At 34.3% G+C, this 15,202-nt stretch overlaps 1 protein-coding gene across 6 annotated transcripts in view; it reads left to right on the top strand.

Annotated features, from left to right (window-relative positions):
* MICU3 (mitochondrial calcium uptake family member 3) overlaps positions 1-13,227 on the top strand; it is a 43,248-nt gene extending 30,021 nt beyond the window's left edge. For 5 of the 6 annotated variants that reach the window (XM_015862323.2, XM_015862321.2, XM_015862319.2 and 2 more), the window contains 4 exons: positions 1,357-1,528; positions 3,325-3,433; positions 4,347-4,504; positions 11,362-13,227. In XM_015862323.2, coding sequence (XP_015717809.1) covers positions 1,357-1,528; positions 3,325-3,433; positions 4,347-4,504; positions 11,362-11,472 — 550 coding nt within the window. In that variant the 3' untranslated portion in view covers positions 11,473-13,227. Of the gene's footprint in view, positions 1-1,356; positions 1,529-3,324; positions 3,434-4,346; positions 4,505-6,932; positions 7,008-11,361 lie in introns of all 6 variants that reach the window. The other variant, XM_015862320.2, reaches the window with a different exon arrangement.
* The last annotated feature ends 1,975 nt before the right edge of the window (positions 13,228-15,202 follow it).

Genomic DNA, 15,202 nt, shown 5'->3' with positions numbered 1-15,202 from the left:
GTCTGTTGTTTGCGTTGTTCTGTGTCGAGCCATGAGCTGGACTCATTGATCCCCGTGGGTTCCTTCCAACACGGGATATTCAGTGTCTCTGTAATTATATAGTAATGCTTTCCAGTGTACCAATGTCTGTTGTCTTTATAGTTATTGTTTATTTTAACTGTGTTAAAATTAAAACTGTGTTTTAATTAATCAGATGTTTGGGAAACATTTTCCCTTAATATCTTGGATGTTACAAAGAATACACAGTTTTTAATACAATCGAAAAAAATATGGATCATCAAGTGAAATTCAATGTGGTGAGTTCAGAACAAAAACTAGAAAATAGCATTTTTCATGATATATAGTTACAATGCCCATTTATCACCAGAATACTGTGAATGCTAAGGAGATCAAAACCTACTAGTCATATTCACAAAAGAAGATCCATCAAGTTTTATTCAAAACCATTTTTCCAGCTCAAAAAAATCTCTGAACTGGAGGCTCTTTCCTTCTACATACAGTTCTTCATAGGCATCTTTTTGATTTGAGCTGCTTCAAGTTCTTAAAGTCAAGTTATATATTAGGAAGTAGTGTTACAGTGTTGAGAGGGCAGGTGCTTTGGGAACCTGTAAGAGGGAAGTGGTATTGGTTGTGGCTGACCATCAATGGATTTAAGCTCCAGGACTTTGGTCATTGGTTGTATAGTTTGGACATAAAGCAGGATCAGGGAAGTTACATTTCCTTTTATGTATAGCTGTAACCAGCTGTTCTGTACATTAGCCAGATTTGATGTCCAGAATTTAATAAATATGTTGTTGAATTAAACATAGAAATGTTCATAGAAATGTCATAAGGTTAGTGAAGTATTGAAAAGAAAATAGGTGGGATTGAAAGGCTGGAAGAGCTGGCTCATCCTACTTGGGTTGTTAAAGAAAGAAAAGTAAGATTAATCTAAGTTAAATAAATGGGGAATAAACTTGGGGAAATTGCTAATGCAATGTTATTTTCTGTCTAGCACATAAAAATTAAAATTTCTATATAGAATTATAAATTAAAGTATTAAGAATTTTCAGTGATGCACTGAAAACATTTAGGCAAACACAAGCTGGAAATTACGCAATCCTTAAATTTGTAATTTATTTCAATCTTTGCTAAAACTCTTTATCTTTGAGTTAAGGTTGTTGCATTGGTTTGAAATTATGACAGTGTGGGAATGGGTGGAATCAACAAATGTACACTCTGTGCTACAGAAAGGGAAATTATTTATATTATCTTATTTGGCTTTATATTTTACAAGTCTTTTAATGGACATGCTTATACAAGAATAGTAAAAATATAAAATATTATTGATTTTCCATATTCATGTTTATGCTTCAGATTTATGGATAACCTGCAAACTGAGGTTCTAGAGATAGAATTCCTTTCCTATTCTAATGGGATGAACACTATCAGTGAGGAAGATTTTGCACATATTCTTTTGAGATATACCAATGTGGAAAATACATCAAGTTACTTGGAAAACATGCGCTGCAGTATTCCTGAAGAAAAGGTAATTGTTTACCTAGGTGACCAGGTTCAGCTGAGTCAGAGCTAATTTTCTTCATATTGTCCAGTGTGATGTTATGTTTTGGCTTTATGAGAAAAACAGTGTTGATAACACACCCACATTTTAGTTGTTGCTGAGCAGCACTGAGGGGAGCCACGGATGTTTCAGTTTCTCAAATATACAAATATACACACTTCCTTTTAAACATGTCTTCCAATATCACCGTTCTAATAGCAAGTCTTCCAAGTTAGTTTCCTCTTCTGATCTCTAGTAGGCTCATCAGCTAAGAGTAACTTCCACGTAGAATGCTTTGTCAACTGGTAAAAAGCTTGCTTTTGTTGCATCCTGGAAATATCCTGACACTTTACCATTGCCAAGTATCTAAATGTCATATGCAATATATCTATTAATTAAAATAGGACATTGCCCTTTTTCATAATGCTGTATCACTGTTTTGGTGAAAGTGTTATCAGTGCAGTGGAAGAAGTTAATTCCTGTGGCAACCATCTTGCTTGAGAGTGGGACTTTGTCTTTCATTGCCATAGAGGCATTGCTCAGATGTTTTTGCTTTTTTACACTTGAAATAGCATTGTAATTCCAACATTATAAAATTACTACTTTTTTTCTGATTATTGATGTTCTGCAAGACTAATATAAATCAGAGGTTTCCATCTAAAAGTGAATGGGTGTAGCCTGTTAAATAATCTTTCATAGTGCTCTGTGTAGCAGTCTCTAAAGAACTATAGCAGTCATTTGGCATACTGTGGTCATGTTAAAAAGTTCAGCTGGCATGCTGCCTGCTCACAGTATGTTTTCTTCCTTTTACTAACTAGATGCCAAGCATCTAGTGATTCATTCTGGCACCTGAAATTAGTACAAATACCAAATCCTGAAGATATTCCATGAATTTTATCATGATTTGTGCATTAATATAACAGTTTTGTCTAGTAGAATATAATCTGTGGAAATAATAAAATAAAAAATAAATAAACCACCCACCACATCCATTTTTACAAAGAATGGGAAAGGGTGAGATTAATACTATTATAGCATTAAATCATTCCTGGCTTAATTCAAAGTCTCTGTTTAAGGTTCTTTCAGTATTGATGTAGAGGTAAATTATCATGTCTTTGGATTGGTAGCTAGGACAAGAAAAAATACCACAAATACCACAAGGAAAGGGAAAAATGCTCACTTAAAAACTTTGTATTTTTTTAGAAGAAATTCTGAATTTTCAGAATTTCAAAATTGAAAAGATGTTTTTTTTAATTGAAGAGGTCCTGCAATGTAAGAGTATCAGCTAAAGAGATCTATGTGGCTACATCTGGATGTATAAAACCTTCTCTTTAGAATATAGTGCTTACTTTAGGTCATATTTGTTAATTCCATATACTTTTGTGAGTGCGCATACACAGATATAACAGTGGTTTGTAGTGGTTTTCATTAGTAGGCATTGCAATATTTATACATACCTAGACTCATTCTTCTTGTTAATTGTCACATCTTAATAATCCTCATGGAATTTTTGAGGTAGCCTTAAGTAGCAGAGAAGTATTTCTGGCTGTATTTTCAATAAGGATTTGCTATCCATTGTAGTGGAAAATAGGAAAGACATCCTACATTCTTTACAAGATTCAAATTCTGTACCTTGCTGACTTCAGTACAATCGTGTTTATTCTAATGACTGCGGTATCTGTTTTCAAATGAAACAGCGTTGTGTAGAAGCAATGTTTGTTTATTCCTTTGTTGTCACTACCAATACTTCTAATCATGCTAATGTACACCCTTTTCTTCATTAGGGTATCACATTCGATGAGTTTAGATCATTTTTCCAGTTCTTGAACAACCTAGAAGACTTTACAATTGCAATGCAAATGTATAATTTTGCAAGTCGTTCCATAGGTCAAGGTAAGTTTTTATAAAAAGTTAGATAACTTTTAACAATTTTTTTGACAAAGATACAGAGCTGTTGGCTAAAATAGAGAGGAAATTGGCTTTTCATTCCTAGTTTGTACTTTTAGCATCTTAGGTAAAATTCTGAAGAGGGTAGGACTTACTTAGAGAGAAGTCTTAGTCTCAAGAGATACAGTAAAACCTTAGAAAGCCATGTAAGTGCTGGATAAGGTGAATGCAGGACAGTTTGACATCAAATCCTGCAGTACAAGGGTTAAGAGGCAATTGATGACACCTATAAGAGATCAACTTAAAGTACGTGGAAGCATCTTTTACATAGCGGGTCTCTGAAACTTGCTGCTCTGAAGTTTGTAGGAGGAAACTATCAGAAAGTTCAAAGAGGGACGGATTGTTTTCACAAATCAATAAGTGGGAATTGAAAGGTACATGCCCACTAAAATCTTTAGTGCATGAGGTAGTGCAAATTGAAGTGGTCAAGCTTGGGTACTCACTCCAAGTAGTATCTCTGAGTCTGACGCATTAGCACCAGTGTAGTCCTACATCACATGGCTTTACTAATGGAATATATGGTTTTCTGTGTTCTATTTCCTAAATTCTGTTTCTTTTGTTCTGTCAATTAAGAAAATGTCATCAGCATAAATGTAATGTAAGATTAATTATAATACGATTTTCTGGTTTTGTAATTAGATATAGTGTAGTATATCTACTGTTGTCTTTCATATAAAATGTTTGATAGTGTGTTATTTTAAAATAGCTGAGAACTACTTGCGTTAAACCCATTAAATTCAGTTACGTTTTTCAAATTTTATTATTTTTAATACATAAGTGTGAAAACTTAAAAGATTGCTTGGATTTCAGAGTTTAAATTTCTGTGTTCAATTTTTCTTCTGATATTTTCTTTATGTAGATGAATTCAAGCGTGCTGTTTATGTAGCCACAGGTGTAAAGCTATCACCACATTTGGTGAACACAGTATTCAAGATTTTTGACGTCGACAGAGATGACCAATTGAGTTACAAAGAATTTATCGGCATTATGAAAGATAGACTTAATCGAGGGTTTAGGGTAAGGATTTTAACCTTTAAATTTATATTAATTGATTTTACTGCTGGCCTCTTCTTACTTTGATCTGTGGCATTGGGTATGTTGCAAACCAACAGTTCATATGTTTAAATACATTATATAGAAATCCAAAAGCAGTCTGTGAGATAAATGCCTTCTGACATTCTTGGATATTTTTTAAATTACAAAGTAATATAAGGAACACATAACATTTATTATATAGTACAGTAATCACACTCCATATAACAGCTGTTAATATTTTTAATCAAATGCAAAGTGCTGTTCTTAGCTACAGCTTAACCTGCTAGATAGACATAAATGTTGAACTTTAATTTTTCCAAAAGATGTGTATGATGATTTCTGTAATTCACATTTCAGTTTATTACTTCTGTAATGTAATTTTAGTCACACAGGATTAGCTTTCTACATGTAGTTTGAAAACTTTCCATGTTGTTGAGTCTACTTGGAATAATTTATTTTTTTTTATTATTTATTTTTGGTAACATTATAATCTAATATTAAACTGTGGATAACAGCCACTGCATTTGTGATGAGCTTATTTTCTTGTTGGTCCTCAAATCCTTTTATTATTGTGTGGGAATGACAATTGTTTCATTACTGTTTCAAGATGTCCAGCTATATGTTATAATTGTTTACCAATTGTAAGTGTGCCACTGTCTGTTAATTTAACCAGGACACAGTCTGCTTACTAAGCAATTCTTGTAAATGTTTTACATGTTTCTACGCCACAAAATGCATGAATGAGATCACGTATAATCCCTGAAAATCTGTCATCCAGCACTATTTAAACTTACTCGTATATTTCTTTTGCCTTGACCTTTAAAAAAGATTCTAATGAACTCCATAAAAAACTGTGGAGAATACACAAGGATGTGAGGACAAGTAGCACTTTCCTTCATAAATCAAGTCTAGTTTTATTTAGATATTAGATATCTCCTGGATTGTGGAGAATGGGATGCGATTTAGTCCTATTGTTCAGTGACCAGAAATACCATATTCAATTTTGTTTTTCCTAAACATACCAATATTCAGGCTTGTTTGATTATCATTAGTATTCCAAGACAGCTGCAGTACTGAAGTTACCAATTGACATTTCAAGTAAGATTTTCTCACACAAAGCTGATTCTTCTGGGAGTCTGTAGTAGCCTGTGAAATGAAAGCTGTAAAAATCCTCCCTTTTATTTTAATAACATCTTTCTCCTCCCATCTAGTTTTAGAATGAGAGCTAGAGAAGACACAAGAACTTTTTGCCCAGAACTAATTGGCGGAAAGTGTAATTAATTGCATCCTATTGTTTGTACGTGAAAAATTGTAGGATATTTAGTGTGGGTAGAGTAAGCAAAAGTTTACTCCATAGCTCCTACATGGTGGTGGGCTCAAACACTGTCTTGTGCTATATCAAAACTAACATACAACTAACAAATCTTTGTTAATAACTATGCTTTGAATCTGTATTAAGGTTTGGTCAGTTATGTTATACAGATGAAAGAACATTATTTTCTCTTGTGCAGTAGTTTTTAGTAACATGGAAACTTTTGCCTTGGCAGAATGTAACCTTTTTATGAAGTGTAAATGCCTGATTTTAATATTAAGTAACTTACAGTTCTTGCCTGCTCAGATCAGTGTAGTTCCTGGGTACCATTAAAAATAATAATAATAATAAATCTAAAAATATCAGATTATAACAGGTCTGTAATTTGAAGTAATTCAACTTTTTAAATGGCTGTTTGATTAAAATGTTACCCAGAAGAACCTTGGGGTGATTACAGATTTCACTAAGAGGACCATTTGTTATAAAAAAGGACATTTTGTAATGATATACTGAAGAAAAGATACTTAAAGCAAAAGTGAAGCGTGGTGAAGCTGGAATTCTAAAAGATCTGTATCCTATTTGTCCTACTTAAACGCATAGCCATAAATTTATAAGCTTGAAAAGAATCAGGTACTCCCTCTTACAGGAACATCATAAATATTCATTTTTTGAGAAAACAAAAGTCTTCGGGAGTTTATTTAAAGAAATTTCTCTCCTTTGGGAGCACAGTATTGTAACCTGTAACTTTGTTTAGTGTTTTGAAACCAACTAGTATATTAAGCTGCCATCAAGTGGTCAGTCAGAGTATTGCCATAAACTTACAAAAATATATAGAAATGATTTGCTGATTGGTTTAAACATATGTAAATAGGTTCCCTTTCCATTACAAATTTCACTTTTTTTTTTTACCTGAAAGATTCTGGCCATAATGACTAAATGATAACCATTTTACCCAGAACCTACTATACTGTATCTTCTAGTTATTTGTCACTTAAAGCCATTTTTTTGTATTTTCATGATACTGTTGTCTTATGCTTACCTCTGGCTGCCTTCACATGTTGTCTGCACCTGCGCACTTCTCCATCTTCTGCTCCACAGGGCTACAAACCTATACAGAGGTATACTACTTTCAAATCCTGCGTGAGGAAGGAACTCTATAGCAGATAAATCACGGTATGTGTTAGCTGCCCAGTCTGAGTGTGCTGGCATGCTTGCAGGAATGGCTGAGTGTTAAACTGTCACTGCTTTGTTTCCCATTTCAGAGTTCAAGAGTAGATTATCTGATTGTAAGCAATGTAGCAGCTCAAAATGTCTTGTTGTTTTTTTGACTGAAATGTTAGGATTTGGTTCTGGAATTGACAATAATTCATGCTGTCAGTGTTTTGTGAGCCAATGGCAATTTTGTGCTGTGTTTAGGATATGGAAAAGTATTCTTATGTAGTTTTTGTTGTTTTTGTCTGTCCTGTGATCATCTTCTCAATAATTTCTCAAGTTCTAATAAATATTTACCAGTGAAGACTGGAAAAGCAGATTTTTTTTTTACAATGTCAGGTATGGTCTGCATTGTAATTACACGTTATATGTTGTTTAAACTGTAAACTTTCCAAGATAATGAAAAGCTCTGGCAGGAAACTGTCAAAATATTGTAGAGCCATGATGCTTTCCTAATAATTTCGGTGAATAGTGTGTGACTGACTGGAGCAAAATACAGTGACATGAAAAAATCCAATGTCAAGCACATCAGACACAATAAAATTAGCTTGGTGGCAAAAAGAGAGACTGTGATAAAAACATAAGGTTTGGATACCCTACACACCTAGACAAGACCTGAATTTAGGCAATAAATTATTTCATTTGCCTGTTGAGATGCAATAAATTGGATAAATATTTAAATAAATCTATACAGACATGCATACACACAATTGAGATTTATAGTGGGGGATTTTGTCATTTTGCATGATGGACAGTTATTCTCAAGGAAAATTTTTTAAATTGGATAATGGTATGCCTACAGTACGTGCTGGGAGACAGCACGGAGAAACCAAATTAATTGAGTGCTCTAGCATGGTTAGAAGCAGCCTTGCAGGCAGTAGTATGGAGGTGGGTGGTTAATTTAACCTGCTCTTCTTCCCGCCTGTAACTCCCTTGGGTGCAATAACAAGAATGCTCCTAGTATCTATCTGGTACCTGTCAGATATCTGTTCCTTGTGCAGTGAAGAATGCAGTATAAGCCTCATATATATAAAACTCCTTCTTCCCTACAGACATTTTTATCAGCTACTGCTCATCACTTGAGTAACCGCTCCTTGTCTCTTGTGATGAATTACATTAACATATCCTGTTAGCTATTCTGAGTTGTTTAAAATGGTATATAGTTTATAATACTTTTTTTCTAATTTATTGTTAACATTTCCTAAAGTCCACAGCAAATGTCAGTTAATGGAAACTTGAAGCTAAAGCATAAGAAGTGATATACTTTCTGTGGTAAACTTAGAACTGATGAAAGAGATTAAGATAGTTGGCATACTTAGTGCTGATTATACTGTAGTTTGAATTGTCACACTGAAATGGTGTATAACAGTACATTGCACTCCTTGTTTATCTCCACATTGCACCAATGCTACTTACTTTACAGCATATAGAATACTATACCCTTCTGATAAATAATTAAAATCTGTCCTTGGGGATCAACTACACAAGCTTGGTGTGATCCAAGCAGCTGGCAGTATTCTTGCAGAGCTTGTTTTTCTACATTGATCTTGCTACAGGGCCCAGAATCTGACTTGGCATCAGCAGGTACTCTCCTATAGGGAGAGCATAGAAATCACATTAGCAGAGAACTGACAAACAGAATTGAGAAGAAAACTCTGCTTTGAAAGTTGTAAGAAAAGGTTATCCAAGAGCAAAAGCATACCAAGCACCTCTCCTTTGGGGACAGGATGGAAGAGTTGGGGATCTTCAGACTGGAGAAGGCTCTAAGAAGACCTTGTAGCAGTACCTGAAGGAGGCTGAAGGAGGTCTACAGAAAGCTGAGGAGGGAGTTTTTATAAGGATGTGTAGCAATAGGATGAGGAGAAGCAGCTTGAAACTGGAAGAGGAAAGGTTTAGACCAGATATTAGAAATAAGTTCTTTGCTATGAGGGTGATGAGATGCTGGAACAGGTAGCCCAGTGAGGTTGTGGATGGCCCCTCTGTGAAGGCATTGAAGGCATTGAAGGCTATGCTGGATGGTGCATCCTGATCTACAGTGAGGTGTCCCTGCCTGTAGCAGGGGGTTTGGAAGTTGATGATCTTAAAGATCCCTTCCAACCCAAACCATTCTATGAAGAAATTTTTAATAGAGTCCTTTCAGTAGGAATTCCAGTCCATTTAAAAGTACCATTTGCTAAACTATTTATGTGTTCAATAACTGTAATAGAGATTTAATATGTAATTCCAATTTTGCTGACTTTTTTACATTACTAAAGTTAAATATTTTCTGTCATAATTGTAAAGAAACTGAGATGTGTATCCCAATACATTCTTAAATATTTTAAGATTTTTGCATTACTAGAGCTGTTTGCTAGATAGTCTCAATTCTGATGATTTTTCTATATCTTCAGTAAGTTTTTTTAGGAAGCAATAATAATAAAAAAAGGAGGGTACTATTGGGGAAGAAATTTTCATTTCAAGAAAGATGTGGAAGGCTTTAGTGTGAATTTAGAACCTTATTTGAATTTCAGCAATAAACTTCAATCTTGTCTTCTGCTTTGTCTTGTGGTTAGTAATATGAAAGCTTTTCATTTCCACACTTCTCTAATAGGCAATGGCCGAATGCATCTATTAGAAAAAAAAGAAGTGACAGATTCTTGGGGTTTTTTAAAACTTAATTAATCTCTGAAATAGATGAAGTGAAAAATGTGTGATAGCCACATCTTACTCATCTTACAAATGTAACTGGAAGTTTCAGAACTCAGACTTTTGATGCTAAAGCTGACTAGTTCCTTAACTATATCTGGATACAGTGGTAGGAAAATGTGGAATGTGAAAATATCAGAGAACGTGAACAACCTGTTACGTCTGTAAGTTTAGAGTAGATAAAATAATGAGGCATACATTTAGAACATTTAGAAGTAAATGACCAGTTCACGTGGTTCAGTATTTCTTTTACTGATTTTCACAAATATTCCTCTGAATTTGTTTAATAAAATAAAAAGGAAATGCATATCTTAGAGCAGTGGTTAATTAACTGAATGTGTTTTTGTTAAATAACACAACGCATTTTGCAAGTTACGATTTTTTTAATGAAATTGATCATAAATCTCAACTGAATTACATTCTTGTAAGTATTCTTTCTAATATTTCATTTGAAGTCTGTCATATAGTGCTGATTAGATTGTTTTCTGAATATTTACAGCTTCTGGATGTTATTAATTATACAAGATGAGTAATAAGAATATATGGAATGTAGGCTTCAATCTGTAATAGTTGGTTTTAATATACTGTGTTAGCACAATATTTTAAACAACTTCACACAGTTTAACCAAAACCAGATATCAGACAGTCTCTCACCTTGATACTGTAACCATTTGCCTCCAGATACTGATGGATCACAATATAAAATTATTTGTAAATACATTTGTAAAATGTAAAAAGGGATGCTTTGTAGTAACCTACATAATTCCTATTCCTTCCTTAGCCTGTTTCTTGCTTTACTATTTAACCCTGCTACATCTTTGTGTATGTACTAACAACAAGTGTGGCATAATGGAAGAAATAAGGAGGTCTGGTGATTCTTACAGACAACATACAGCCTAGTGAGGCTCCCAGGCTATGTGTGGGCCGTTATTACTTTCTATTCAGTGTTCACTTATCCATATAATCACAGAATGCCCTCAAGGTTAGGTAGTGCTAAGCACCCTGCCATAGGCAGGGACGCCTTCCAGTAGATTAGGTTACTACAGACCCCATCTTGGTCCTGAGCTCTTGTAGGGATGAGGCATCCATGACCACAGCATTTATTAATGTTACTGTACTGCAGTGCAGTTTGAGATTTAAGGTGACTTAGTATAAAGAAGCATTCATATAATCTACCTAGATTTTATTTGGCTTTTCATGATGCCTGAGTTTCATGAACATCAGTAATTTTCTATTTTCTTTATTTTGTGCTAGAGGTGAACTTCTTAGTGCAATGTCAACACAGAGAAGGAAGAAACGAAACTATAGAGAGTAGGACATACTTGAATGAAGAGGAAGTCCTCTCTTAAAGCTTTTGATATCAATAGGCTTTTTCTTGAATGCTAATTCTGTGCTGTGAGAATGTAGTTTGAAAGCTTACCCTACATATAGATTTATAGCCCTTACTTTAAGTACTTCTGGGCCATTGAAGTATTTGATTTTTTGTGATTCTAATACTAAAACTTACATGGAGTCTATATGAGTTTCAGTAACATTTAATGTATTATTTTAGTGAAAAATATCTTTTTCCAATTGTATGTTTTTAGTGAAAAATATCTTTTTCCAATTGTATGTTCTTCACTTTTCACAGGAGAGTCCCAGGTATGGTTGGAAGGAATATTACTCTTGTGTGATGACTGTAACCAGTGAACATCTCAGAGATCTGTGGAAACAATTTCGGAGACGAGATATGCTGAGATAAAGAAAGCAGGATTATGGGCCCTGGTTAAAACTGTATTTATTCCTATAAACTCTGGTTGAAGAACAGGCTAACCCAGGTGATTTATGAATCTTTCAGTTGCAGTAGAAAACACAAGACTGCTTTTTCACTAAAAGTCTAGAATTCATACAACAACTTTTCAGTATGTATTTCATTTAAATGAGCTGTAGTCTGATTGGCACAAGTCCTTTTTATAAGAATGCATTTTGAATATCTGTTGTTTTTCTGAGATATGTTTCTCACATAAAGGAAAACAAAAATAAGTATTACACCTGACTAAGCAAACATTTTGGCAATGGAGAGAAGCTGCCTGTATCAACTTAGACTGTGAACTTGCTTTCAGAAGAATACCATTAAATGTTTGTACTAAATTGGGAATTAGAATGTCTCATGTAGCAAATTGCATATGAATTGAATGTACAAATTACTCTTAGAAGTTAACAAAGCTGTTATGGTAAGATTATGGATTATAATGTGAAAGATAGGTATTTACCTAAGAGAGGTACTGTATGAACTATAATGTTCAGATTTTCTAAGTCTTATTATTGTCTTTATTAATTTAATCCTCTAAAAATTGTACTGATTTTAAGATGTCTTATGAGTACTATGTTGAAGGGAAGTAAAAATATTCAAATTCCTGTTAAGTAACACACTTTATAGTATTTATTACAGACCTTATTTCCATGTGTATATTCACTTATATACTTTTGGTAGAGTAAAATTGTGTTTCTTGTGAATAGTGCACTTTTATATGAAGATGTGGCACTGAGTAGAAATTATCGTTGTCTGATTCACTACTCTGGAATGCAGCATCTGAAAAATAAACAACTCGTGTTTGCATCAAATGAAAAAGCAAAACAAGATATGAATGCATGCAGCAGCACGGAGCAACATGTACTAATATTTAAATATTTCAATTCAAATACTAGACATAAATTAGGCCTTACTAAGGTGATGAGACTTCAGGCAGTCAGTAGCCGCCATGACCTTTCGTGTCCTGTATGTTTAGATAATACTGAAACAGTCATAAGAACGTTGTTACGCTTGTGTTTTCCTCTTAATTTTTTTCTTTGCTATTCTGCAGCAGTGTTTTTTTCTTACTCCCTTTCAAGGTGACTATTATATGTTGTGTGTTAGATCTCAAGAAACACAAACACAATTTTTATATCATTATTGAAGAGGTGGGCTGGATGTTAAATACGTCTGCATTTGCATAGGAACAATATATGCCTTCAAGTATTTCAAACTGAATACACTGTAGTGAACTTGCTTTGGCAAAGGGGTTAGACTAAATGATCTCCTGAGATCCCTTCCAACCCCTACAAATATGTGGTTGTGTGAAATCTTCTATTACTCCAAATGATTATAAGCAAGCTTTTTAAAATTATATTCAGTGCACATTGTTCAAATATCATCTTACATCACGTGCAAATAGAAGACTATATAGCATCTGTGTAAGTACAGCTGTGTTCAGAAATAATTGTAACAATTATCTGTTTAAAAAACAAAACAAAATGAAAAGCAGGATGTTTTTTGAGAAATTACCCTCTAGAAAGTTAAAACAAAACAAACAAACAAAAAAAAAGAGCTAATTAGAATGTCTTTTTAAATGTAGCTTTAAGGAAAAGTGAGTTCAGAAAGCTTTTGAAGAACGCTATTTTAATTTACATTTCACAATAAATACCAAATTTCCACCCTGACCTCCTTAAACTACTGACAGCATGAAAAGAAACAGAAAAGATTTGCATAGGGTTTCTTGAACTGATACAACAGGACATGGATAAGATGTAATCCCTGTGTTTGATTTAGAGAGTCGTTAGTATTCAATGTATCATCTTGGTACGCAGAGCTGTCACACTGCTTCTTGTCAGTGTAAGTAAAACCCAGTTTGCTGCTTGAGTGATGAAGAACAAAACAAATGGGAAAATGGGGTAGCCAGTTATTGCAGGAGTTCCCCTCACTCCTCTTCAATCACTACTGCCCTCTCACCAGTGGTCCTCCCTTTGGATTAGGCAGCAGCAACCATCATCATTTGTCTCCTTCCTTACAGGCAACAGTGCATTTTGCTTTTATGAATGGCTTGAGACAATGTTATCATTTTTCTATATATTTCCTAACTGTAGCCACACAGTATAAAATAGAATGTGAAAAATGTCAGATTAGTTTTTAAGAGTATTTTTTTTCATATTTAATAATAATAATAATAATATATGTGATGTAGAATATGAATATATGTATTTTATTTCAAAATAAATGCACTTGAAACTAATGATCATTGCAGTGTATATTATTAAAATTGCATGTTGTTGGTCATACAGCCTGCATACTTATTGGGTCTCCTATTTTCCACCTGAAAGTGATAGAGGAATGTTTCACTTCCTTTTGATTCACTTTGTTCGCATAACAGTCTCGAATGATCTGTCCTGCTCTGGGGATGTGTCTGGAGTTCTTTTGCCAGTAACTGTTTCAAACTATTACTTGTCAAAGAAGAAAAATCAGACCAAAATCTGACTATTCAAAAAATGAACCTGAAGCAAAAGTATAGCAGTGCCATGTCTGAACTCCCCTTAAAGTTGAGCCAAAGCTGATATGTTTTCAAACGTATGTGAGGTCTGAATGTACAGTGTTTTTTCCATGAAAGCTTTGGTTTGGCACCCTGAAGCTGTCAGCAGGTGGTGCCCTTGGATAGATTAAGTTCTTATGCACAAAAATGTTATTAAGTACATGGGGTGTGTGTTAATCATGAATGGGTATTGTTAATCTTTACCACTACCTTGACTTACAAACTCCTCCCACAGGTGAACATTACTGTTAACTAGAAAAGTTCCATAGAAAATATTAGTACTTAAAGACTGTAATTTAAAGTACCTCTTATAGGTATAAACATGCATAGAAATAGCAGCTTATTAAACAGATTAAAGTTTTAGTAAAATATTTCTATTCAATGTAAGCAAATAAACTATTACTCCTGGTCAGGTGCTTTGGATTTGGTTTGGTTTTTGCTTTTGAAGTACACAGAGCTGAGTTATGCACTTATATGTCCTCTTTAATTTAAAAAGATAACTGAAATGAACGTCATTGCACAGGAACTGTTCCAGCTCCTGTTTTCTAACATCCATTGCAAATTCTTCATTTACAGATTTATAATCCTCCTTCATTTTAAACAGCTACAGCTGTAAGCCACGCTTATTTAGTAACTGGGTTTACTGTTCAGCAGTGTTAGGTGATTTGCCCGAGGTGTAATTTCTGTTTTGAAAGAATGAAGCCAGCTCATTCTAACCCTGATTTAGAAGCTAAAAGCTTGATTCAAAAGGATGCATTGCTGAGTGCAGTGCTGTAAAGGAAAAACAAGCAACAAAAACAACCTTTCAAGGATGGACATCTCTGCCGCAAGACACTGAGCCTTAAATTAGTCACATACACTTTCTAACAAGAGCATGTAGAGAATTGCATGAGATCCAGAAATACCACAAACCGTTTTCAACCAGCCAGCTAGCTGAACTAGTTAACCAGGCAGCCCTGAGTGTAAGGGTTCACTAGAGGCTGCTGACAGTAAAAATGGAGCTGAGAGTGGGCTGCCATGGTTCCAATATATTTTCCAGAAGCAAAAATGAAGAACAGGACGATGGTAGTCTGGATTCAGAGAAACTTGTGCCACTGTGTTAGGTGCTGGCAAATTATGCTTCTTGCCAGAGACAGTATATCTTGTGAA

This window comes from Coturnix japonica, chromosome 4 (assembly GCF_001577835.2).
Source record: "Coturnix japonica isolate 7356 chromosome 4, Coturnix japonica 2.1, whole genome shotgun sequence".
Taxonomy (NCBI): domain Eukaryota; kingdom Metazoa; phylum Chordata; class Aves; order Galliformes; family Phasianidae; genus Coturnix; species Coturnix japonica.
The sequence above is the reverse complement of the archived record's forward strand: the minus strand, read 5'-3'. Positions and strand labels throughout refer to the sequence as shown.